At 54.0% G+C, this 23,899-nt stretch overlaps 1 protein-coding gene and 1 long non-coding RNA gene across 24 annotated transcripts in view; one reads left to right on the top strand and one right to left on the bottom strand.

Annotated features, from left to right (window-relative positions):
* Positions 1-23,899, bottom strand: part of RAPGEF1 (Rap guanine nucleotide exchange factor 1) — a 130,995-nt gene that overhangs the window by 20,984 nt on the left and 86,112 nt on the right. For 12 of the 23 annotated variants that reach the window (XM_037007866.2, XM_037007871.2, XM_037007873.2 and 9 more), the window contains 6 exons: positions 23,442-23,594; positions 22,826-22,949; positions 22,207-22,390; positions 20,571-21,071; positions 15,011-15,213; positions 12,453-12,611 (listed from right to left, as the gene is read on the bottom strand). In XM_037007866.2, the coding sequence (XP_036863761.2) occupies positions 12,453-12,611; positions 15,011-15,213; positions 20,571-21,071; positions 22,207-22,390; positions 22,826-22,949; positions 23,442-23,594 (1,324 nt within the window). The remainder of the gene's footprint in view (positions 1-12,452; positions 12,612-15,010; positions 15,214-20,570; positions 21,072-22,206; positions 22,391-22,825; positions 22,950-23,441; positions 23,595-23,899) is intronic. The other 11 variants (XM_037007878.2, XM_037007881.2, XM_073222557.1 and 8 more) reach the window with 2 other exon arrangements.
* Positions 9-20,551, top strand: LOC140846411 (uncharacterized). Its single transcript, XR_012125475.1, has 3 exons — positions 9-6,235; positions 12,296-12,463; positions 19,158-20,551. It is a non-coding gene; the product is annotated as an uncharacterized lncRNA (long non-coding RNA).

The following is a 23,899-nucleotide window of genomic DNA, read 5'->3' as shown; positions in this document are numbered from 1 at the left end:
CTGCAGAGTCAAAGAGGGAAACAGACACAAAAACGGGAAGATGGGAAGAAAACAGACAAAAGAAAAAGTAATTAGATTCACTTGGTCGAACCGCGACAGCCTGTTCCCAGTAAGTTTGGTGGTTGAACCAACCTGGGGCCTCCGGCCTGGGCCCCTCCCACCCCAGGGGACGCTTCCAGGGTCTGGGCAGGAGGACTGGGGTGACCCGCAGAAGGGCCAAACCACGCGCTGCACGGCGGCCCCCCTCGGCTGTCAGAATGAAACCCACACCGCCCAGCCTACGCCTTTTGTCTTTTCAGGCATCTTGTGTGCAGACACCTGGTCATATTTACTCATTTTGAATCTTTTGGATGAATCTCTTTGGTTTTATCCCTTCGAAGTCAAACAATGCAGCCTTTAGACACTGTAATCCACCTCAAATCATTTTGCAAGGGAAGGGCATAAGCCTTTAAAACAGTTTGAAGAACAGTGCTATCAAAATACTAAAACTTTCTGAGTCCCCTTTCTACGCCATCTTTTCTTTTTTTTTTAAACCCGTGTGTGATCTTGCGATGCCTCCTTAGAGAGATGCCAGGCTACACACTCCCAAATTCTCATCAAGAGAGGAAAGTCTGAGGCCAGGCTGAGACGTCACGGCGAACGCCCGGCTTCCTGGGGCCTGGCACCTCTCCAGGCCTGGGTGCTGCTGTAGTGCCAGAGGCGCCCAGGGCCAGTGGCCACCAGGCTCAGAACCTGATGGCGCCATCACATCCAGTAAAGGGCCTGTCCGCGTGCAGCTGTCAGGGGCAACGGGACAGTGGGCGGAATGACTGGGCCTCACCTGCCCGCTAAGGACGCTGGAACTTGAGAGGAGCCAAAGCCAACACAGACGTGCAATCACTGACTCGCGTGTTCTCTGCGTTCTGGCACTGCGTTTTCAGAACCCGTGGATAAGCAAAAGGAAGACAAACGAAATCTCACGCTAACAGTAGGTTGAAGCCATGCAAACCCTTAAGCGGGTCTGTCCTGCAAAGCTCCATGATGACCTGCTGCCAGCCTGGCCCCTCCTGGCTGTGCTCATCTGGGTCTAAAGCTCCTTTTCCCTCCTCCAGAAGGCCAAGGCCAAGGCCTCTCGCCTGTGGGAGCAACACCGGTCGTTGTTTTACATGAGCCCCAGGACACATGCCCTAGCCACCTACTTAGTTCTACACACTGAATCTCCCCAAGTAACTCACAAACTCCAGGCCAGCCCTTGCTTGTGATCACGAGTTAGTGCAAGTGCCATGTGCACGTTCTGACCAGGCGGCACTGAAGGCTTGGATTCCTCCTGGAAGTGAAGTTTCATTCACATCCTCCGTTTTATATGAGCTGGATGAGCAAACCCCAGCTCAGCTGCTCTCCTCGCAAGGGCTGTGGGGTCTGTGCACCACTGTGCCCTCACCAGCCACGCGCCACGGTTCAGCTGCTCTTTCATAGCCACTGCTCAGGCCTGGAGGACCTCATCCTGGGCCCTGCTGGGGATGACAGTAGTTTGGCCTTTGGGATTTTCCATTTCATCTCTGGAGGAAGCTCCCTACATTGTCTCACTGGTGGGAAGATCCCCGGAGAAGATAGTGAGTGGGAAGCATGGCCAAGGGCTGGTCCAGCCTCCTGGGAGGCCCCTCCGAGACTCCACGGTGCTGTTTCAGACTGTGGTGTCAGCCTCATGCAGGAGCCCGGGGCTCGGGTCTGCCAGAGGCTCCTTCCACCAGACTTGCTAACAGCTGCCAATTCTGTGTCCCTGAGCACAACTGGCCTAAATTCATGTGCAATGCTGCTATGTTCTGAATGTCTGTGTTCACCCAAAATACCAAAATCCTAACTCCCAAAGATGATGGTATTAGGAGGTGGGGCCTTTGGGAGGTGCTTACGAACTCATGTAAATGGAGTCAGTATCTTATAAAAGGGAGTCCGGAGAGAGGCCTTGTCCTCCTACCAGGTGAGAGTACAACAAAAAGTCTGTGCCGGGAGAGGGCCCTCACCAGGCCATGCTGGCACCCTGACCACGGACTTCCAGTCTCCAGAGCCGGGAGGAATAAATTCCGTTGTTTGTATGCTACTCTGTCAGTGGGATTTCATTACAGCGGCCTGAATGCAAACTCACTTGGTATGTGAGCAGGCCCTGCAACAACTGAGCATCTGACTTCCATCTACGGAAATGGTTTTGGGTGACCCTGAGCTGTATCAGGTTTGGGAGTCTGCACCCTAGATACCAGATAGTACCTTCCTTCCTAGATCACAGTGCACATGCCTCTCTGGGAGACGGCACAAGGGTGACTGCTGAGGGCTCGTTCTCAAGTCACACAGGCCTGGGCTGGGGCGCTGGGTGATTACTACCTGGGACTTTGGGCAAGTGACCTAAGTTCCTGCGCCTTGGTTCATCTTTGAAATGAGGATGAAAACAACAATCCTTCTGTCACAGGGTCTCCCCGTGGATTTACTGAGATGAGGCCCTTTAAGTCCTCAGCACACTGCTGGCATGTGACGAGCACACAGTGTCAGCTGCCTTCCCTTGCTCTCCAACTACTCAAACAGAGCCGAGGCATTTAATAGGGGCCCAATACATGTTTGCTGGATTGAAGGAATGCTTAATAATTGATTCTAATGCTCCTGAAGTGCCTAGAATGTTGCCCGGCACACAGCAGCACTGTGGTTTCAGTGTGGAAGGGGAGCAGGCAAGCTTTGCCCACTGCCTGGTGCAGGTCTGCAGTGGGAGCCTGGGGAAGGAGGCTCAGGGATGCTGCCAGGGGCACGTGTGGACCGCAGAGGCCAGGGGCAGCCATCAAGAAGGAAGGAAGGAGGCTGCATCTTGGACAAAGCATCTGGCTGCCCGCCCTTTCCCTCCACAGCAGCTCCAGGCCTGTAGCAGCTCTGGTATTCAAGCTATGCAGTCATGCTGGGACGGAAGCCAAGTTTAAAAAGTACCTTCCAGGCGGCGGAGAGGTGCAAGGATTGCTCTTTAATCACCACACACACATGGTGTCCCTGGGGTGGGGAAGTGGCTCTGCAAAGCCAGGGCTGCACTGAGGCTCATTTTCATACATTTTCAACCTGTCTGGTCCCTACTGATAGCCCAGAGAACTATTTTCAGGCCCCTGAAGATCACATCCATTCGTACGGGCAGGGAGAAAGCAGGGCTGGCCACTCAACAGAAACACCCCGCAGCCTGGCATTTATTTTAGGATCTGGCTGGTGCCCAGCTTTGCTTCTGGCAGAGCTGCTGTGCTCTCTGTGGCAGGAATTTTTATTTATAGCCAGAGTGAGACTGTTTGGGCTGAGGATTTAACATGAGGGGCTGCCTGTCTGGAAATGGCAGATTTCTGCAGAAGATGTAGGCATACCAGAGCAAGTTCCTCAAAAGGGGAGAGCAGCTAGGAGAGGGGTGCCTGGCCCCCAATGCCAGCCTTGGTCACAGCAGTCCAAGTGTCAGGAAGGACCACCTTGTGATGATGACAGTTATTCTTACTGGCTGCTTCCTACTGGTCAGATGATGTGTTATGAGTTTTGCATGAATCACCTTATTTAATTGACACCAAGTGCTGTTATGATTCTGATGACAAAGATGAAGAAGTGGCTGAAAGTGTAGACAGCAGACCTAGTAACACATGGCACGTCCCGTACAGGACGCCTGGGGATGCCTGCATCACACTGAGTATTGCAGGTATGCGACAGGCCCTAACCCTGCAATCGTACAGCTCTCTGCAGGATACGGCCACCACGACTGCTTGGAGAGCTCCTTCACTGGGTGTTTTGTGACAGCCAGAGTGCCAAAGGCAGCACTTAAGTTTGACATCTATGCTGGGCACAGACCAAAGACCTGCCCTCAGACCTGTGGGAACCAGAAATCTGCTCTTTTGAAAATGTACCTCTTAAAGAACCACCAAGAGTCTTTTGGGTGGAAAGGATGTGGAGGCTGGCAACCTCCTACGTTAGCATGTGGCTATTCACACGCTAAAACACAAAGCCACCCAAAGCTGGCCAGGCGCCAGGTTTCCACACTTCCTAGTATAGTCCTGGTACAAACGGACTAGGCGTGGGCCCTGTGTCGTGTTGGCATGGAAAGCAGATCTTAAAGGAAAAGTTCCAGTTCCCCAACATAACAGACGTTCCACTGAACTCCTCTATCAGGGAGACTGTGTGCCAGCAGCCGAGGGCGGCCACAGGACCTGATGTCACTGCTGTTCCACTGTGACTTGAGCTCCAAGCTGTGGAGAACTTTCGACTCTACCAGTTGTGGGGAAATGAAATCATTTGAGTGAATGCACGTAGTTCTGGCGAAGTGTCTGGGAGGTACGGAGGTTGCCAGAGGCTGGTCACCACTGTGTACTCAGCTCAAGCAAGGCTATGACTTCAGTGTTTTTTGGACACTACTTAGCAAAACAGATAAGCTATTAGACAGCTGTTTTTCAGGCTTACATTTTTATCCATCATTTGTGAGAAAACACTCAAGGGAAGTTGCTGTTCCAGTGCTGTTCGGGCTTCCTTCCCCTGCAGGGAGTCAATGGGAACCACAGCTCTGCACTGGTGCCGGGCCCAGAGCACACTTCCGTCAATTAGGGATGTGAGTGTTAATGCGCTGTGGCGCCTAGGCTACTTCTCTTGGAAGGAAGTCAGGCTTCAGCCCTGCACAACACCCTCCACGATTTCCGGGGAAGAAGTCTGGAGAGAAGCACGTCTGATTTGATTCTTGAGAGACGGGACCCGCTCACTCCTAGGTCAGCAGGAAGACCCTTGAAAATATTGTCACTCTGTGTGGCAACCTGGAGGGAAGACCGCAGGCTTTGCCTCCCGCCTCCTTGCTGGCCCCAGGAACTCCGTGGTTCTGAAAGCCACCCTTTGGATATACCTTAGAGCCTCGGGCAACTTCCTGCTTTGATGCCCTGTGTTCATTGGTAACAACTACTTTTACATATTGTCCAAGATGAGTTCCCAAAGCTAAGTGGCAGATTCTGAGGCCAGTGCCACAAGCTCCTAAAAAGTTCATCTCTCTGCTTCTGGCAAGGGAGGCACTTCCGTGGGACCTGCTGTGTGAATGAGATCACACGCCTCTTATCAAAGGCAGCATCAGTGTTGTGGTGCAGCCAAAAACATCTTCTTCTCGAATAAATTTCTTGGTGCAGACTGTTTTAAAAACCATCTGAAAAATTCTCATTTGTGTGTACAACAAAGGGTATAAAAGAATTCAAGTGTCGGGTTTGGGAGAATTTCAGGATGATGGGTGAAAGGAGATATTTAGTAAGTTTCCTCTCATTCGACACTGTTGCAACCTGAATCACAAGATCTTCCTTGGAAACACTCCAATTCTGGCCAATGGTTTCATGCTAATTATGTTCTGAAAAACACATTTTAGAATGCTGTGCTTAGTCACTAAATATTGACCTTAACAGCATCAACTCTTTATATAAAGATTTAGTCCATCTTCAAAAATGATCTGAATTGAGTTCTAGAAATCTGCCCGAACTATTTTTATTCAGCTTGGATTTAAACAGCTCAGCAGAGGCTCTATTTATACTTATTTTGAGAACTGTTTAGAGCCCGTGGCTACACCCTGCAACATGCCAGAACAGTGAAGGACAGAAACACACCTCCGTGTCGGGCCTCCACGTGGACTGTCCCATCTGCTCTGCCTCCCCGGCTGCAGTATTGACTGGCAGCTGAGCAGTGCACGGACGGTGACCTAACACTCTGTTTTTCACGATGGGGACCTGGATTCTACCCTTAGCTGAAACTCAAAACTGAACAAAGGGCTTGGCTTCTCTCCCCTGGTTCCCGCATCTCGAATGGGGCAAGCACCCCATTACAGAGCAGCAGAGAGGGCCCCTGGCAAGCAGACAAGGAGCCTGAAACACGAGAGCAATAGCAGCAGTCACATGTGTGGACAGCAGCCTTAGGCTTCACGGCCCCATAAGGCCTGCACAAGGACCAAGGGCCTCCTTTGGTACCTGACTGGACGGACTGTTGGCTGGAGTCAGGAGCATGCTGAGCAAGGTGCGGCACCAAGTCCCCAAGCACCAACCACCCCAGATGCCACGAGCATCGGCAAAGACGCATCAGCAGTCTGCAGACGTTATGGGCAGAAACGGCTGAGTCACAACAGTTGCTTCCGGAATCCCCCAAGGCGAGGGCCTGTGAGCTCCGGCCCCGGCCCTCCTGCCGGGCTACACCGAGCCCCACCTTCTGGCATGGCCCTGGCTGCCCGGTCCTTACAGCAGGCAAGGCAGGCTCCTGGGCTTGGGTGGCAGCCACCCCCTCCAAGACTGGGGCTTTAGACCAGGGTGGGCTCTACACTGTCCCGAGAGTCTCAGAAACCTGGACAGGGTGCTGGTCTGTGCAAACCTCCTTCCAAGGCTGTCACAGCTCACAGCAGGACTGATTCTAGACTTCACACTGTAGAAATGGCACCGGCTGCCCTGTGCCCGGGGTCTTTCTGGAGAGTGGAAAAGCACAGGTGAACACACTCGAGGAGCCCACCCAACTTCGAGGGCCCAGTGGACGGGAACTACCTGTGTAACCCGCAGGTCAGAGAGCCAGCAGCCAGAGCCTCCTGGGGCAGCAGACAAGGAAAATGAGGAAGAAGTTGGGTTTTCGGCTACAGCCTGGGACCAGTGTGATTCATGGGGATAGAAGGGCTCTGGTGACAACTCAGTGTTGGGCTGCTGTGAGACACGTGGGGAAGCAGGGAAAGATAGACACAATGGTGGGCAAAGGCAGGCAAGCTAGAGGCCTCCCTTCTTCTGGGTGAGTCAAGGTCCTCTCGGGGTCACAGAACACCTCAGCTGGCTCCACCCTGAGCCACTGTACCTGGGCTGCCAGCACCTAAAAGCCATGCCCTCGAACGACTCACACCTTGAGGAAAAAGAACCTGAGTGTTACAGACAGTGTGGTAATAAAAAGAATACCTCCCTGTTGTACTAAGTGCTGAGTGTGCGTCTTGCACTACGTCCCATGCTTTACACGTGTTCCCTTTAATCTCCACCGACTGTCATGCCCCTGCTGCACAAATGAGGATGTGGAGGCCAGGGAGCTGGGGACGGCATGTTCAGGTCCAAACAGCAAGTAAGGGAAAACCATGGAGGGAAGGTGATGGGGGAAGTCTGGAAGGTGGGGGCAGAAGAGAGAAGCAAGTATGTGATGAGAGGTGGTGCCAGGAGGAAGTGGAGGGCACAGGCCATGGCCAGAGGGACGGGTTTGCAGAGAAGCCAGCAAGGCCCCAGAAGACGCAGGGAATGCTGGACCTGGTTGTGCAGTGATGAGGTGATGCTTTAGTCTGACTAGTGCTGAGAAGAGGATATGGACGCAGGAAGGCCACATGGTGGCCACAGTGGCCACGCCAGGAGTTGGGGCAAGGAGAGGCCGTGGGTGGGTGAGCAGAGGACCAGCCCAGGGTGTGCATGCCACACGTGGACGTGGTGTCTGTGTGGTGGGGGAGGAAAGATGACACCTTGGTTCTCACCTGGGAAATTCAGGTGGATGGTGGAAGCACGTCCAGGAACAAGCAGGATGGGGAGCAGAGGGGCCTGGAGGGGCAAGACCGAATGAACGTGCTGTGCCGGGAGACTGGGGATCTCCTTCTGCAGCCCAGGGAGCCCCGATGCCAGCGAGATGCCTGTATCTATAAACTACTCCAAAGTTACGCCCCCAAACAGGGTAGAGTCTGAGCACCTACAGCTTCAAGCAATCGGAAAGGCCCCCGATGCCTACACCACAGCAGGGCAGGGGCACGCACGGCAGAGCACCGGGCCCACAGGGGTTCCCCCACCCGGGCGGGACACCTCCTCCTCCCGAGGCTGACAGGCTGCCCTGAGCGAACCCCGGGAGGCTGGGTAGGCCGGCGAAACAAAGCATGGGAGTGAGGGGGCTGACCCCTTTCCGGCCCTGGGCCACCGTGGGCTGGCTCTACCCGGGCAGGTGGCCAGTGAGGGTACGATGACATCAGGAAGAAACAAGAGGCAGAGGCAAGGAAGGTGGGGGCTTATTTCTCCAACAGGAGGACACACTGTGCCCCCCTTGGCACTTGGGCCCACCATCACCAGCCTCTCCCCCTCCCCTATACCCCGTCACCCCTCCTTTGTGCTCCATCCCCTCCGGTCCCCTGTTCCTGTCTGGCCTGGGAACAGTCAGACTGGCCTTGTCTCTGTGACCACTGCTGGGCTGCTGCCCAGGGCTGGCTGGGGACCCAGAGGTCATGCAGGGGGGGCAGAAAAAGCAAGTGAGCAATCGAGTAACGGCTGCGCCGGCAGACCTCGGAGCCGGGTCTCTGGGAGTGGGCCCCGTGGTTCCCCCGGGAGGGGACAGCACGGCAGAGAAACCAGGGTCTGCGGAGCACAGGCCTTCTGTTGAGAAGCGCTGAGGTACAAAGGCTGGTGTCCAGCATCCCAGGAAATCACTACCCGCCCGGAATGGGGTCCCAGCTCTACCACAGACCCCACCCTTTAACTGAAGTTCTTGAGATGATACAGACTTGACTTTTTTATCCAAAAGCTAAAAAAAAAAAAAAGGATGTATATTTTGAATATTTCTCAGTCTTCTCAAAACCTGGGTTGTCTAGCAGTTTTACTTACCCAGAATCATTCTGGAAGCCATGAAAGTAAAGGCATATTTCAACAGATTTCTAGTATCTGAATAGATGTCTTGGTGATAGTTAATAGCTGTAACTTGCAGTTAGCAAAGAACGGATATACCAGAAAATAATGTGGGGAACAGAGGAAGGTGATTTCTGAACCCCAACCCTGCAAAACCAGAGGGTCCTGGCAACCCCAGTGGTGACCAGGAGATTCTCGAAAGTGCCCTGGTCAAGGGTAAAGTGACCAAGAACCCAATTCAGCTTTTGAGATTCACGCCACCAGCGTTCAGAACAAGAGAACACGCAAGTCAGAGAAGGGACACAAAGAGGAGGTGGTCCATGGGAATTCCACGTGGAGGAGAGGCCGCTGCTGGGGAGACCAGAGCTGGGCGGAGGAGGGAGGCAGGCAGCCCGGGGCTACAGCAAGTGAGGGGGAGTCAGGGGCAGGCAGAGGGACCCACCAGAGCTGCTGCCAGGGGCCTGTCACTCCTGCGCTTATTGTCCCTGCGGGGTGGGCGCACTGAAAGGCCCAGTGCGATCAGAACAGGATCAGGGGAGCTACCTTGTGGGGCCTGGGGAGGCTGCCCCCAGCTTTCCACATCTTTCCTGCCTGTTGGTCACTCATCATTTCCTCAAACACCTTTTACCAAACTGGTCTTAATGCCCCAGAGACCACACGTCAGGCTTGGGTGCTTATCAGTGCAGCTGTCCAGGTCTTCTAGGGTTACGGCACGTGCTATGGGCAGAGATCTGTGGACCGGGTGCTAACACTTCACACGACAAGAGAGCCCAGCACAAGACTGCCAAGAGGAGGCGGCCACTGCCCAGGAACAGGAGTGGAGAGGCCTGGGGGACAGTGGCAGGTGGTGGGGAAGCCTGGCCTGAGGCCCAGGGGGCCCTGCTCGGGAGGCAGCCAGGTTCAGTTAAATGTAGGGGTGACTGGCTGATCCTGAGGACATGTGCTGGGCTGGCTATTGTTGCTGCCCTGTGGCCAGCTCTCCCCCGACCACGGACCTTCAATGCTAACGTTCGAGGCCACCTTCTGGAACACATGCTAGGGTTGCCAGCCCCTGTCCTCCAGGCGGGTCCCCTCTGTGCGAACCTCTTGGACTCGCTTTTCCTGACCTTCAACCTTTACCTCCCTGAAATCCTAACTGTCTTTCAAGCCACAGCTCCGCCTGACCCCGTCCCTGCTCCACAGCCCCTGGCTTCCTGACGATCAGGAACCCTCAGGCCCTAGGCCCTCACTCCCGCCTGTCTCAGCCTGTCTCTCTTGTGCTTATCTGCTTCTGCCGGCAGCCTGGCAGGCTGTGAGCACGTCTCAAGGATGCTGGGGCCTGCCTACTCCCTCTGGGTCTGTCTTGCTGCCTGACCCACACTAGCAGATGCCCTGTGCTTATTAAGTCACTCATCCTGGGATCCAAGTAAAGGGAACAACAGTGCTTTTCAGCACCCACTTCAATTAAAACTGGTCAGGGCGGGTTTACTGCTCTACAAATTCCAGAGGTTTTCAGTGGTTAGCATCTTCCTGTACAAGTGCCAGGTCACTGACAGCATGAGGTGTCTTCAGCTTCGACAGCTGCTGTATGCTGTATTCCCAAGTGCCACCCCCCCCCCCCAATGGAGTTCCACGCTGGGGCGATGATACGGGCCCAGGAGCGATGGAGTAAGGGCATTCGGGAATGAAGGGCTGCTCTGTTGGTAACCCAAAGCCCTCCGTCTGGGCTCCGCTCAGAGTGTAAGCAGAGAATGCATGTTAGCATGACCCTACACTTAGGGGAAAAACAGTCACGAGCTAGGATTGTCCACAGGCCAAGTTCTGCATGGCATGTGAAAGGAGCGTGCCAGGAGGGCCTGCTAGTGAAATAGAGGGTGTCTGTGTGCCAGGGCAGGGCCAGTGTGGGGAAGGGGTGCTCAGACCTCCTGTACCAGAGGGCCAAACGGCTCTTGATGTTGGGCTGGGGATGGGGCTGTCCTCTTGGTGAAGTAAAGCACCTCCAGTAGCCGACCCCTTGGGCTCCTCCATGGAGTGCGCACTGAGAATGCAGCATTTCTGACCCAAGACGCCTTAAGACTCCCGTGTGCCCCAGGCATGAACACTAAGACATCCTCATGCCTGAACTGAATTAAAATGCTCCCAAACTCCCATCAGCACTGTGGCAAACAGTCCAGCTCACTGACAGCCCCGTCGCCCTAAACTGCTCAAAGGGGACATTGTGGGCACTTTCTTAAGATATCTCACACTTTCTATTCATAGAGGGGAAAAACAGTCACGAGCTAGGATTGTCCACAGGCCAAGTTCTGCATGGCATGTGAAAGGAGCGTGCCAGGAGGGCCTGCTAGTGAAACAGAGGGCGTCTGTGTGCCAGGGCAGGGCCAGTGTGGGGAAGGGGTGCTCAGACCTCCTGTAGCAGGCGCAGGGCTGCTGTGGGCTCTCAAAGGCTGGGCCCTACCGCTTTCCAAGAACCTCATAGCAGGCGGGGCCCCCTCAAGCTGGGCATTGGATGGCTCCCCAAGAGGGGAGCCAGACGGGATCACACTGGGCACTTGAGCTTGGAAGGGTCTCTGAAAGTCACCAGGCCAGCCTCATCAGTTTTGGAGGGAAAGAGAAGCCCAAGGAGGGTAAGCCATTTGCTTAAATTCTCAGGCACAGAATTTGAACAGAACCAAGACTAGAATCCAGATTCTAAGAGCAAAAGCAATAATAAACTTTCTAAGCTTACCATGTGCGTGGCGGTTTCCTGGGATTTTACTTAATCCTCGCAATCACAAAATCAGAGGCAAGGACAAGTGTAATCCCAAAGGAAAGAAACAGGCTGTGAAGGGTAAGCAAGTGACTGAGGTCAAACCGATCTTAAGTGGCGTCCAAATGTGGTTCCATCCCAAAGTTCTTCCCCTACTGCCTGGTTTCATTTTAGCAGATTAAAGGGATAATGGTGGCCATTTAAGTTCTTGGATGGACGCAAAGACAACAGACCAGCACTGTGCCCCCTGAAGTAATAGTGTCCCTGAAGTTTCAGAAGTAAACTGTTTGCAAAAACAGCTGCATTCAGGCTCCCTGCACCCAGGCCCCTTCCCATGCGATCTGGCAGTGGCTCCCACCGAGAGGCAGGGTCTGCTTCCCCGTTTCCAAAATCTGGTCTGACTTTGTGAATTAACCAAGCGAGTGCAATGGAAATGACAGTGTGCCTATTCTGAGCCTACCCTTCAGGCCCTGTGCATGCTTCTATTTGTTTCCTTGGAACCCTGCTAGCTGCTGTGTGAACAAGCCCAGGTTAGCCTGATGGAAGCAGACGGATCACATGGATCACAGCCCAGTGAGCCCAGTTGTCCCAGCTGAGGTTCCAGAGATGTTAGGGAGTTTGGCCCAAATCAGCCATGTCTGGGCGAGATCAGCACAATCGCCCTACTAACTTGTGTCCTAAGCAATGGCTACTGTTGCTTTAAGCCACTAAGTTTTGGGGTAGTTTGTTATACAGCAAAAGCTAACTGATACAGCCCTCAAACCCAAACTCTGTCATGATCTGGTAAAGCCTGTTCTCCATGGCTTTGCTTCCTATGTGAAGGATATTCCTGTTGAAACATAGTCTCAGTGGGAGATCGGAATAAAAATTCCAAGACATTTCTGTTTTGTATGCCTGATAGCACTGCAAGTGTGGCTGCTACCGTTTCCCCATCCGCACCCCCACTCAGCCCCACCCACCCATTACACAGGCCCTAAGGCCACAGAGAAGCAACCACGCATACCCGGCCCGAAGAGCTGCAGAAGGACAGTCAGCAACAGGAGCAGCCCGCGCGTCGGGAGGCACAGGCTACAGAGAAAGATCATGTTCACCAGCTTGTGAATTAAGAGCGGCAGGGAGCGACTCACCGAGGGCACAGGTAAGTTGCCGTGCCGGCTGAGAAAGGAGTTAGAGACGGACACACTGATGCCCTGAGAGGCACTGCTGTCCTCGGGGGTGAAGGCCACTTTAGTTTGCTGGACACAGTAGGAGACAGAGGAGAAGGAAGCAGCAGCATAGGAGGCCTGCTGGACAGAAGGGACAAGAGAGAAGACAGGGAAGGAGGGAGAAAAGCAGAGAAGTCAGGCATGTGCACAGAGGCTAAAACGGGCTGCTACCTAATTCTGCTGGAACATTCTGGAGAGGGATGGCTTTTGGCTCAGTCCAGGGATCAGAGATATCCCCGAGGGTGACCTGGATGAGAGGGTACCCTCCTTCCTCACCTCCTCATGTCGATTTAAAAAAAGTTCATTTTCATGCAAACCGTGTCCACTGGAAGTAGTAGTCAGGTGGAAGGAGGCCACCCAGGCCTGGAGCCCCAGATCTGGGTGTAAGACCTGGCTTTAAACCCTGGCTCGTCCACTCACTCAGGGCCTTGAGTTCCCCCTCTGGTGGGCAGACCATGTAGTTATTTGTGCTTTAGCAGACTGTGGGCTGGAAGCCAGGCTGCCTAGGTTTGAATCTGGGCCCTGCCATTGTGACCTGTTTGGCCTCAGGCAACCTCTCTGTGTCTCAGGTCTTCATCTGTAAAATGGGGCTGACACTGTGGGGGGCTGTGTAATGCAAAGCACTTGGAACCATGGCCGCCACAGTGTACATGGGCCAACAGGCATGAGTGATCCCCACTCCCATGTCTATGTGTGACACAGGGACGATGTCCTCCTCCACTGAGAGGGATGCCGAGCAGCCGGCACAGGGCACGCCACGTGCTGTGCCTGCACTTCAGTCGGAGTTGAACTTGGCCCCCTGATCTTCCACTTCTAGTGGTGGGAGAGCGTCAGTTAAGTCTCTCTGGCTCTCTCAGCCTCAGTTTCCTTAACATGGGGGTGACAGGGGCTATGATGAGGATCATGAACCCAAATGGAAGCCCCAGGGCTGACCCCAGGAAGCACAGTGCCTGACTCCGGGCCCCCCTCACGATGCCCTGGCAGCGTGGGGAAATGGTGCACAGGGTTCAGACAGGCTCTGGTTCCAAGCACGCTCGTTAGGCATCTGTCCTCAAACAGTCTGCAGCCTGTGGGCTCCACAATACAGAGAAGGTGCCCAAGGATGGCCGATGGGCACCTGTGGACACCAACAGGAGAGGCTGAGAATATTTCAAATCTCCAGAAAATCTGGCTCAGCTATTTAACCAAATCCTAGTACAGGCGTTTACCCTTTTGTGGTAAAGATCCTTTTCTGAAATATCTTCTCAGCAATTTAGATTCACATTCAGGCATATTCACCTGACGGGGGGAGTGCAGGGCAGGTGAAGAACTGAGACCCTGAGGGCAACTTGTGGGACACAGCTCATCGGTGGCAGGATGGAATCCCACCTCTGAGCTCAGCCTCTTCCCTACTAGACCAGCTGTCCTGCAAGAGGCTGGCTGTGGGTCTGCCTGGTCAGCCCAAGCCCACAGAATACAGGAGGGCCCAGGGACTCCTGGGGCTGGGCATGGGCTCAAGGCCAAATTATAGGGCTGCCAGGCCCCAAGCGGCTGTGAGGAGTAAACCAGGGACCTTTGTCCCTTCCACAAAGTTACAGCAGCACCTTCATGTCCTTTCACACTGGATAAAAGTTGGCGCAGCTAGACACACTAGTCTCCTCTCTGGTGGAAACACTACCAGATCGGCCCGCACAGAAGCGAAACAGTACGGGTGCAAAGTCAGGAATCCCCTCTGGGATGAACTCTTTCTGGAAAGCACGGCTGGGAGTTGAAAAACCTAGCCAGTCACGTGGTTAGCAAACTGGTGGCACTGAGAAAGGGTTTGGAGGCACGCAGCAGACTTGCTGTCTGCTCTCGCGCCAGGTCCCAGAATCTTCCCGGTTGTGCACGGCAGGACAGCCTGCCTCTGTGCGGACCTGGGCCCCACCGCCGAAACACAGACCTTACACAGGAGGTGTTTTCTAAAGGAGGAAGGGTGCCCTGCCTGAAACACAGAACGGCTCTGTTGAAGGCCACCCTGCTCCAACGGAGCTTGTTTGCACTGGGCCATCCCCAGCCAGGGTGGGATGTCAGTCACTCTGAACAGTCAGGCCCATTATGTAAATCAAGTCCACAGATGGCTGTACACAGACTGTGCCCTGTGCTTTGATTGAGTCCCTCCTTTCTGGGGGGTCTATATTGGAGCCAAAGAAGAGAGAAATACATATAAGAGACTGTCAGTAGGGGAAGCAAACATTCTGAGTACCAGCCAGTCCCAGCTGCATGGGCTGCTTTGGAAAAGAAAGACACCTCCCACTCAGGCTGGGGAGATGGCCAAGTAGGAGATGGTTGCATGAGCTTGTCAGGAGGAAGTGAAAGCAAGGCTGGGCTGTGGCACGGCCAACACCAGCCTGGCCCCAGCCGGGAAGGAGAGGGTGAGACCTGCCCCTGCAGGAGGCCAGTGGGGACTGGAGGCTCCGCGCTGGGGCAGGACAGGAGGGAGACCGGGAGCGGCCGCTTACCAGCTGCCGCTGCTTGGGGGGCAGGGCGGGGGGTGGGGCCAGCTCCTGCAGGGCGTCTCCACTGCTGAAGGAGTCGTTGAAGCCGTACACCTCCATGAGGTGCTTGTTCTTCTGCTGGTAGATATGCTCGTTCTGCGGCGTCTGGTAGAACACGGAAGGCTGGGGCTCCGAGTAGTCCTCGAGCAGCTGCATGTAAGCCAGCACTGCAAAACACACGGTGGGCAGCCTGTCGCACGCTGCCACTGGGGCCAGCTGGAGCCGGGGTTGGGGCCCACATAGGAACTTCCCTCCGCATTCTCCTCCCAGCAGCCAGGGCGAGTTCCACGGAAGCACCCTGGGGCTGTGAAACTGTTCTGTGGGGCACCGCCATGGTGGGTACCTGTGCAATGAATGCACACCGCCAGTGACCCCAGGTGAGCCCCCAGAGCAACCCTGGTGAACCACAGCTACGGGTGATGATAACGATGCATCAGTGTGCGATCCTGGACTGCGACAACCGCAGCACTCCGGGGGAGATGGTGGCAGTGGGTGAGGCCCTGCAGGTGTCAGAGCAGGGACAGATGGGATCTCCCTGTACTTTCCACTCAGTGTTGCTGAGAATCTAAAAGTGCTCTAGGAAACAGTCTATTTTAAGAAAAAGCATATTGGGCATTTCACCCCCTTGCTGAAAAGCCCCTGGGGGTTTCCAGACACACTCGAGGGCTACCGATTCTATGTGGGGTGCATGGGGCTGGGCAGGGCCAGTCACTCAGCCCCCAGCACACTGTCAATCCATTCCTGCAACTCCTCAGGAGTTTCTGCATGTGCTCCCGCTGCTTCCCCAAGCCTGGCTGAGCCTGACTCTTCCCTCCTGCGGTTCAGCTTTCCCTGAGCACCCAAGGGCAGCCTGCCTAGGCCCCACCCTGCACCCTAGTCCTGGCCCTTAGCTCTTTCGACAGAATCAGGAGCTGTCCTAGTGCTTTTCTACCGTCTGATTTTCACCAAGCATGTTTTCACCACTGTATTGGGCACCAACCCAGGTGCAGAGACTACATGGGCCAGGAAAATGCACATGTGGAGCTCACACCTTCCCCAGGGAGACAGAAAAGAGGCCAAGGTGGGGTGAGCGTCAGGGAGAAACCTGGCCGGTGGAGAACAGAGAGTGGGGGGTGGGGGGGATGCTCCTGCAGAATATGGATGAGCTGTGAGGAGGGCTTTCTGCACCCAAGCTGTGGGCCAGCAGTCAGTGAGGGGAGTGAGGCCTTACCCGGGCGACCACGTGGGGCAGTGGGATGGGGCAAGGAAGCAGGCTTGATGCCAAACTAGCAGGAACCCACCAACGGGCTCCCCCCAGAGGTGGGCCTGGGGCTGCTCAGTCTTGACAAGATGATTCTGGGGCTGCTGTGGTTGTTCAGGTGAAAGAATCATGCAGGCAGTGGAAGTAGTGACTGATTTTGTTCAGGATATATTTTCAAAGCAAAAGGCACAGGATTTACTGCCCTGCACTCAAAAAACAGAAGATCCAGGGGGTCAGGGCCCACATTTGTCCTGTCCACCGCGCTATCATTAGAGCCTGACACACAGTATGTGTCCCAAAGTATTTGTAGATTGAATGAATGGAACACATGTCATCAGTCCTTACCTCAAGGTCCAGCTGCAAGGATAGCACATCCTTAGGAGGGACAAATGGTGAGAGGTACTCAAATTTCAAAGCATCCCTCCTCTCTTCCCCCAAATCCTTTCAGAAACCCCAGCCCTTGCCAGCCCTGCCATCTGAAGCTAGGTGGCTGGCCAGCCTGGAGCTGCCTGTACCTCTGGGCAGCCCAGGGCAGGCTCCCTCCCCAGCGCAGTGGGTGTCACTGACAAATGGCATCACCACCTCCGGCTGTCATGACTCAGTGACCTCGCCCTGTGGCACCCTCCACCCTCATGTGAGGGCACATCTGACTTCTGGGGTCAGTGATCTGAGCCCCACATGCAAAGCCTGGCCCTTCTGAAGACCCTAGAAGGCCCTGGGGAAAGCCACCGTTTGGAGCTGTGCCCAGTCATCCTTATGAAGCTGTGAGAGCTGGGCTGGAGCAAAGCCCTTTCTCCAATCACACCTGCCTGTGAGGACTGGTTCTTGCACTTGATGCCCCAGGGCACATCTAGGTCAAGGCAGGCCTGAAATCCTGCAGGGTCCCTCCTTTTCTAGGTCAGGAGGGAGCTCCAGGCGTTAGGCTGTTCCCTACCCACGTGGATGTGCCTGTGTCTGCAGGGAAAGCTCTGGCTCACCCCAGGCACCAGCACTAGTTATTCTCTCACACAGCTGTTATGCCCCCTGAACAAGGGTGCTGGAGTTCTGACGAGGTGGGCAAGAAATAGGGCCCTGGCCTCAGAAGCGGAGGGAGTTCAGCCTGCGTGCGGCAGTCCCGGGGACGGCAGGGTCGTGAACCCCCACGATAATGCACGCTCTCCCCTTGGGTCATGCCACAAGTGCCATGAGCACCTGCCAGATACCAAGAAAAAGTGGCAAGGACAATTTTTCTGGGCTTAATTTTGTATTTTCAAATAACCATGAAGTCAGGGGCTTAATGGAGACTAAACAAGTCACAGAGTTTAGGGACAGAAACGCTTTGCTGAAGAGAGGAGTCACACAGGTGGGGAGACGCTCTTGCTCCCTGCACCTCATGTGGGGTCAAGGGGGGTGGGAAATGGCTCTCTCCAGGCAGGTCTTTGGGACACCCTTCACCGAGGGATGTTCAAAGTCACCTTCTCTACTTAAAAGACCCATGAGCTCGTATTGGCTCCAACAGGCGCTGAGCAAACTCGGCTGTAAAAGGTGGGCAAGAGAAAATTGGCTGCTGGGAGAAAAGTGCAGCTCATGGTGCCCTGTGAGGCCCACAGACCTTTTCTTTAATGACACACAGTCAGGTTCTACAGGAAGATGCAAGCCTTAAATGCCTGCCAGTTGTACCCTACAAGGATGAAACACAACCCCTTCTGCTTGACCCAAGTGGGAAGTTGAGGAAGACCTGAACTCCTGATGTCAGGGTCCTTGTAGAGACCTGCTAGCCAAGCACAGAGAAACAAGCTTCCAGAAAAAAGGACAGTCTGTCTCTGGGGCAGCCCAGCCCAAGGGCTCAGAGACTAGAGTGGCCCAGTGTCACTGGGACTGCTCGGCACCCGGCACTGAGCAGCACCTGGGCTGGGGGCACCCTCGGGGCATCAGAACAACCCAAAGGACGGGGACGCTCTATGGCACCAAGACTCCGTGCACGAGCTTTGTCCAGAGCCAGCTGAATATAAATAAAGGATGCTGATTACCCCCTTCTCCCCCATAGCAACTCTGTGAGGAGTTTTCCATAGCACCACAGACTAGAACCCTCTCCAGGCGTCCCCTTCAGTGGTGAAGCACAGACGTGAGGCTAACATGAGCCTTGGGCGCCTGGCATTTGGGGTCCTAGCACAGGCACAGAATGACTACTTACTACACAGGAACCACTACTGAAACCCATACAGGGTCTCCCCCACGCAGGGTCTCCCCTCCACAGGGTCTCCCTCACACAGGGTCTCCCCTCCACAGGGTCTCCCCCCACAGGGTCTCCCCCCCACAGGGTCTCCCTCACACAGGGTCTCCCCTCCACAGGGTCTCCTCCATGCAGGGTCTCCCCCACACAGGGTCTCCCCTTCACAGGGTCTCCCTCCACAGGGTCTCCCCCACACAGGGTCTCCCCTCCACAGGGTCTCCCCCTCACAGGGTCTCCTCCATGCAGGGTCTCCCCCACACAGGGTATCCATGAGGGTGGGCCGGACCCCTTCCTCCTCAGCTCTGGGGCAGTGTACCTGCTGGGGAGACACAAGCAGCCTGCTCTGAAGCCTGCTGATCTTGGGCAAGGCTTCGAGCTCCGGTTTCCTCATCTATAAAAGGGGCGCTAATAACAGCTGCCTGGCCAGGCTGTAAGGACTAAAGGACACAGGGTGCGCGTGAGGCTTTACCCCACGCCAGGCCACACCTTACGCTCTTAGTTTGAAAGGTTTGCACTGCAAGTGCTGTGGACATGGATGGACGGGACAAAGCTTGAAAGTGGGTTTCTAAATTAACAGAAAATATTTTCAGCAGCTGGAGACTGGAGGCTGTAGGGAAGGAAACAATGGATGCTTCTCCCTCTCCTCCTCTTTTCTACAGCCCCTGCTCGAGGACTGCTGCCCCACACCTGTTCCAAAACCTGCTAGGAGAGGCTCCTGGCCCCACTACCAGGCATACCACCTATCTGCTGCAGTTTGCACAGATGCAATCCTGACTTGCATTCTGGGTTCAGAGCATTCCTGGGAAAGGAAAGGGCGTGAGCCCAGAACGGCACGCTGCTCAAGTCAAGGTAACACGGGTGAAGGGGAAAGGCCAACAGTCCTTGGGACACGTGCAGCGAGAAACACTCCCGGCCCTGCTGTTTGCAACTCCCTCCACTAGTGCCCTGGTTTCTAAGGAGCAAACTCAATCAGCAGCCCTCCAGGGCCAGCATTCCCTCCAGCTGGGGGACACTCCACCGAGGCCATTACACAAGCTGACGGCTTCCACCGAGGAGCTGGGGAAACGCTACACCCTCGGTGGCCACCTCTGCTGGAGGCCTGCCCAGCTGGCCCTCAGGGTGATCCTCGCATGTTTAACCGGGCCAGCTCCCCTTTCTTTGAGAGCAGAGCCAATCAGATGCTCTCATTTGGGAATGTGGAATGGAAATTTGATTTGTATGTGGTAGAGGTTCTTTGCCGGATGCTTCCACTGAGGCCAGGGAATCCTGGGCTGTGGAGCTGAGGTGGCTACACTCACATCTAAATGGTGACAGTTAGTCTGCCAAAGAAAAATGGAGTGGGGGGTGGAGAGAGAGGCCATGTGGAGCAGTGGGGGCGGGGGGTGGGCAGCAGAAGAAACCACTGCCCGTGAACTCCACTTAGGAATTGGAAGGCAAATTTACAGTTGGAAAATAGTCAAAATACCAAAGTCCAAAACTTCAGCTCTGCTCCTCAGTCCTAATAACAACATATGTTAAAATATGTGGCCTAAGGAGTATCCTCAGCAACTCCAACCAGGCCATCTCAGAGTCCAAGTCACCATGTGACATGTCAGGGTCTGCAAACAGAAGACAGAGTGGAAGCATGAGCTCTCTCAACAGAGCCCTGCATGCTTTCAGGGTCCTCAGGAACTCTCTCTGTGCGCAGGGCAAGTTCTTCTTAAATTCAAATGTCTTGCTTTACCTAGAGGTTGTAATGCTGTCCTGAAGCTGTGACATTCATTTGTCACTGTGTTCAGGCCAGGTCAACTGCCTGCCATTTAAAAGACACCAAACACTTGGGCTCTGGGGAGACGAGGCTGAAGGTTTGCTGGAGACCACAGGAGAGATCAGCTTATCGGGCTCTAAAAACAATCACCAGCAAATCACCAGCATTGGCAAAACAGGCTCCCAGAAGTGTCTGTGCACCTGGGGGCCTATCTTTTATGAAATTATGAGGCTCTGGTCTGACTTTGGTCTAATGCTTAAATAAAATATAACACCATTTTAGGCTGCAAAACTTACTTTCTGACAACAGTTCAACAAAAACTTACTGTTTTTGTTTTTCTTCTCTGGTAGAGGAGGTGGTTTTTCTGAGTCACCCGTTGATCCAGGAGCAGTGAAATCACCCCCAAATCCGACAGAGGCTGAGGAGCCCGCTTGCGGCAAGGGGAGAAGAGCAGCAAAGGGCGTGAAGGGGGTGGGCTGGACTGCGGCGGGGGTCGGCAGGTCGTCCTCGGAGATGTTGTCATACTGTGAGGGGTGCCGCTCATACGACACCCTGCAGCTGGAGCTGTCCGTGGTCTGGGAGGCCGCGCTCCTGCGCTTCTTCTCGGGAAGGGCAGGTGGCATGTCTGGCTGCTGCCCTGGGGCCAAGGGCCCCTCTGGCTGGGGACAGTTGCCTAGAGGCAACTGGAAAGGGTGGCCAAGAAATGGAGCCGCAGACTCTCCCGAGGACTCCGGCAACGGGCTGAGGTTGCAGGCCACTTGCTGAGGTATCTGGTCCGCGTTGGAGAGGTCTTGCTGAAGGAACTCGTAGTCAGGATCATAGTGATCTGCATGCACAACAGGAAGCACACACCCATGAGCCAGCACCCTGCAGAAAGAATGCCCCGCCCCTCCCACCTTTACCCAGTCCCAGTCATTAGCGTGAGAAAAAACGTGTCTCCCATTTCATCCCACATAGGCTCTCACTTTATTTTATATTCTTCATTTTTCTCCCTATTATAAAAGTAAAACCAGATGGGAATATGGCTCTTTGTTATCCTATTCTTTGTACTTTCTTTATTTCTTAAATTTCTTACTTAAAAAAAAAAAAAGCATGACCACTGTAGAAAGCGTGGCAAGAAAAAACCTACCATGAAAACAAAAACCATCTCTAACTCCATAATCTGACTATAATCTCTGTTTACAATTTGATGTATTTCCTTGGAAGTCTTGTTTTCCTCCCCCAGGATTTTTTTTTTTTTAATCCAAACTGAGAAAACACCATGTAAGTGGTTTTGGATTTTGTCCACTGATCAACATGCCACAATTTATTTTTTAGTAGCTCTGTTTTATTCTACCAAATGGACGTATCATAGTTCATCTGATTTCCTACCACTGAGTAGTTAGACTGTTTCCACATTATCACTACTAATAAGGCTGAGATTAATATCCTAGGATAGAGGTCTTGCTATAAATCTCTGATTACGTCAGTAAGATTAAACTCTCAGAAGTGAAATGTCTGGTTCAGGGGGCATGAACAGCTTAATGCTCTAAAGCCTCCTGCCAAGCTGCGTCTCCACCTTTGCTCCTGCCCACGCCTATGAGGAGGTCGGCATGTGCTGCTCACCTGCCTTCACCCTGTCAGGAGCCATCCTGGGCTCTCCCCTGCATCTGTAGCTCTGAGCACAGATGGCTCTTACTTTTGGCAGAGGGAGTCGAATTACACACTGCCAGATCAACCACAGTAACAGCTACCATTTGAGTGTCTCCTGTGTGGGTGCACACTGTTATTGATTTAAACTTTCAACCTCCTTGACAGAAAGATATTGGTAGCCTCATTTTGCAGATGAGGAAACTGAGGCTCAGGTTTTGAATGACTCAGCCAAGGTCATGTAGCCCATGACTGGCAGCACTTGCACGACCCCAAAGATGCTACCGAGAAACGACGAGACAGGAGTGGCGGCTAAGGTGCCCGCGGCTCACCGAGTGTTTCACAGCTTGTGTGCCGGGAGCACTGCCCACTGTCCCTGTCCAGAGAGGACAGCTGCTCGTCCGACTTGCTGAGCTTGCCTATGCTGCTGCAGGGGGACAGGCGGGGCGACTCTCCACCATATGAGTGGCTGCCTCCCGACAGCCGCCTCTGTGCGTAACAGTCCATGTCAAAATCCTCATGTGGAAAAATAAAAACAAACCCAAGTCACTTTTGAGAAATGGTGGCAGAGACCAGGGGAGGGAATCAGCATGTTTACTCAGAGAAGGAAAGACGGCCAAGCTCAAAAGCCTGTTGGACAGGCCCATCTTTGATGTAATCAGTAAAATGCGGCATCTGTGGCCTCTGAGAAAGGCTTTAGGAGCGCTTGGAGAGCACGGCCAGGGAGGGCCTAGAACTGGGTGCAGATGTCCTCAGCAGATGCCCCACCTCCCCACCCCTGCTCCCACCCCCACCAGGAACTTCTACCACATTCTCAGAGAAGGATGACCAAGGAGACGGAGATCATCTCGTCACGGCCAGGGACTGAACATCATTGGGTTTCCTTAGCTTCAGTAGCCAAATTCCCAAACCCAGAGCCTTCCTCTGTCTTTCCGTATGGGGCTGCATTACCTGCCTATTAATTCCAACAGGCAAACTGGAGCCACTGGTGGCCCGACTCATGGGGGCCACGATGGCCACGCGGGTGGGGGATGGAGCTGACTGTCTTTTCTTTGGTGGCAAGGCTGGTGGAGGACTGAAACAGATCAAGAAATCCCATCAGAACAAACACCCCAAACAAAAACTCTTTAAAAAGATCTTAGGGTACAGAATATAGGATTCTTTAATTACTAGACACTTCACACCTACTTCTTACACTCTGAATTCCATCCCACTCCCCTCTGCCAACATAAAACCCAGCAATGTCAAAAAAACTAACACTGGAAAAATCCTTTCTTCTCCTTCCACAATAAATTATGCTGGTTTTTGCTTGGCTAAGACTAACAGGCAAGCCGTTGGAAGTTCCTGGAGTGTGTGGCAAGGGAAGGTGCTGGGTCCGGGCGGGCTCTTGCCCTGCCTCTGGAGGCGCCCCTCCCAAGGAAGGTCAAACCTCCCGGGCTCCCAGAGGGCAGGGACTGGGCTCCAAGTTCTCACTGTAACAGCACTGCGTTCACCTTGCACATTCTGCCCAACCACACATCAGAGTATGTCACAAACAGAGGATGGTGCCAGGAAAAGAGAATATTACCTATTATCAACCACCCGAATGCCTGGTAAGGGGGGCTTGGGAGGTGCGACCTCTTCATCCGTAGAGTCTGGGAGCAGCTCCGCCGACTGCGACATGCTGTTCGTCTTGTTTAGAATCTCCATCTCTCGATCTGTCAGGGGGAGCTCGGACTGGCTGGATAGTTGAAAAAACAGTTGGGGTCAGAGAAGGCTGGCACACACGCAGGTCCTGAGAGGATCAGGATGTGACTGGGGCAGGGAAGTGACGGGAGGCCCGGGTGCCAAGGAGCGGGAGCCTGAACACTGTGCCCTGCCATCCACGGCAAAGACGGCGTCAAGTCTTGTTTGGTCAATAACAAAGGGCAGGAGCTGACCAGGTCCCTTGACTCTGCTTCTCAGTTTCCTTGTCTGTGAAAGGAATCCTTGGGCTGGACGATCTAAAGCTCTCTAAAGTGTTCCAAATGTGTGTTTTATGCTTTT

Source organism: Manis javanica, chromosome 2 (assembly GCF_040802235.1).
Source record: "Manis javanica isolate MJ-LG chromosome 2, MJ_LKY, whole genome shotgun sequence".
NCBI lineage: Eukaryota > Metazoa > Chordata > Mammalia > Pholidota > Manidae > Manis > Manis javanica.
Note: the sequence above shows the minus strand (reverse complement) of the source record. Positions and strands in the feature narration are given on the sequence as shown.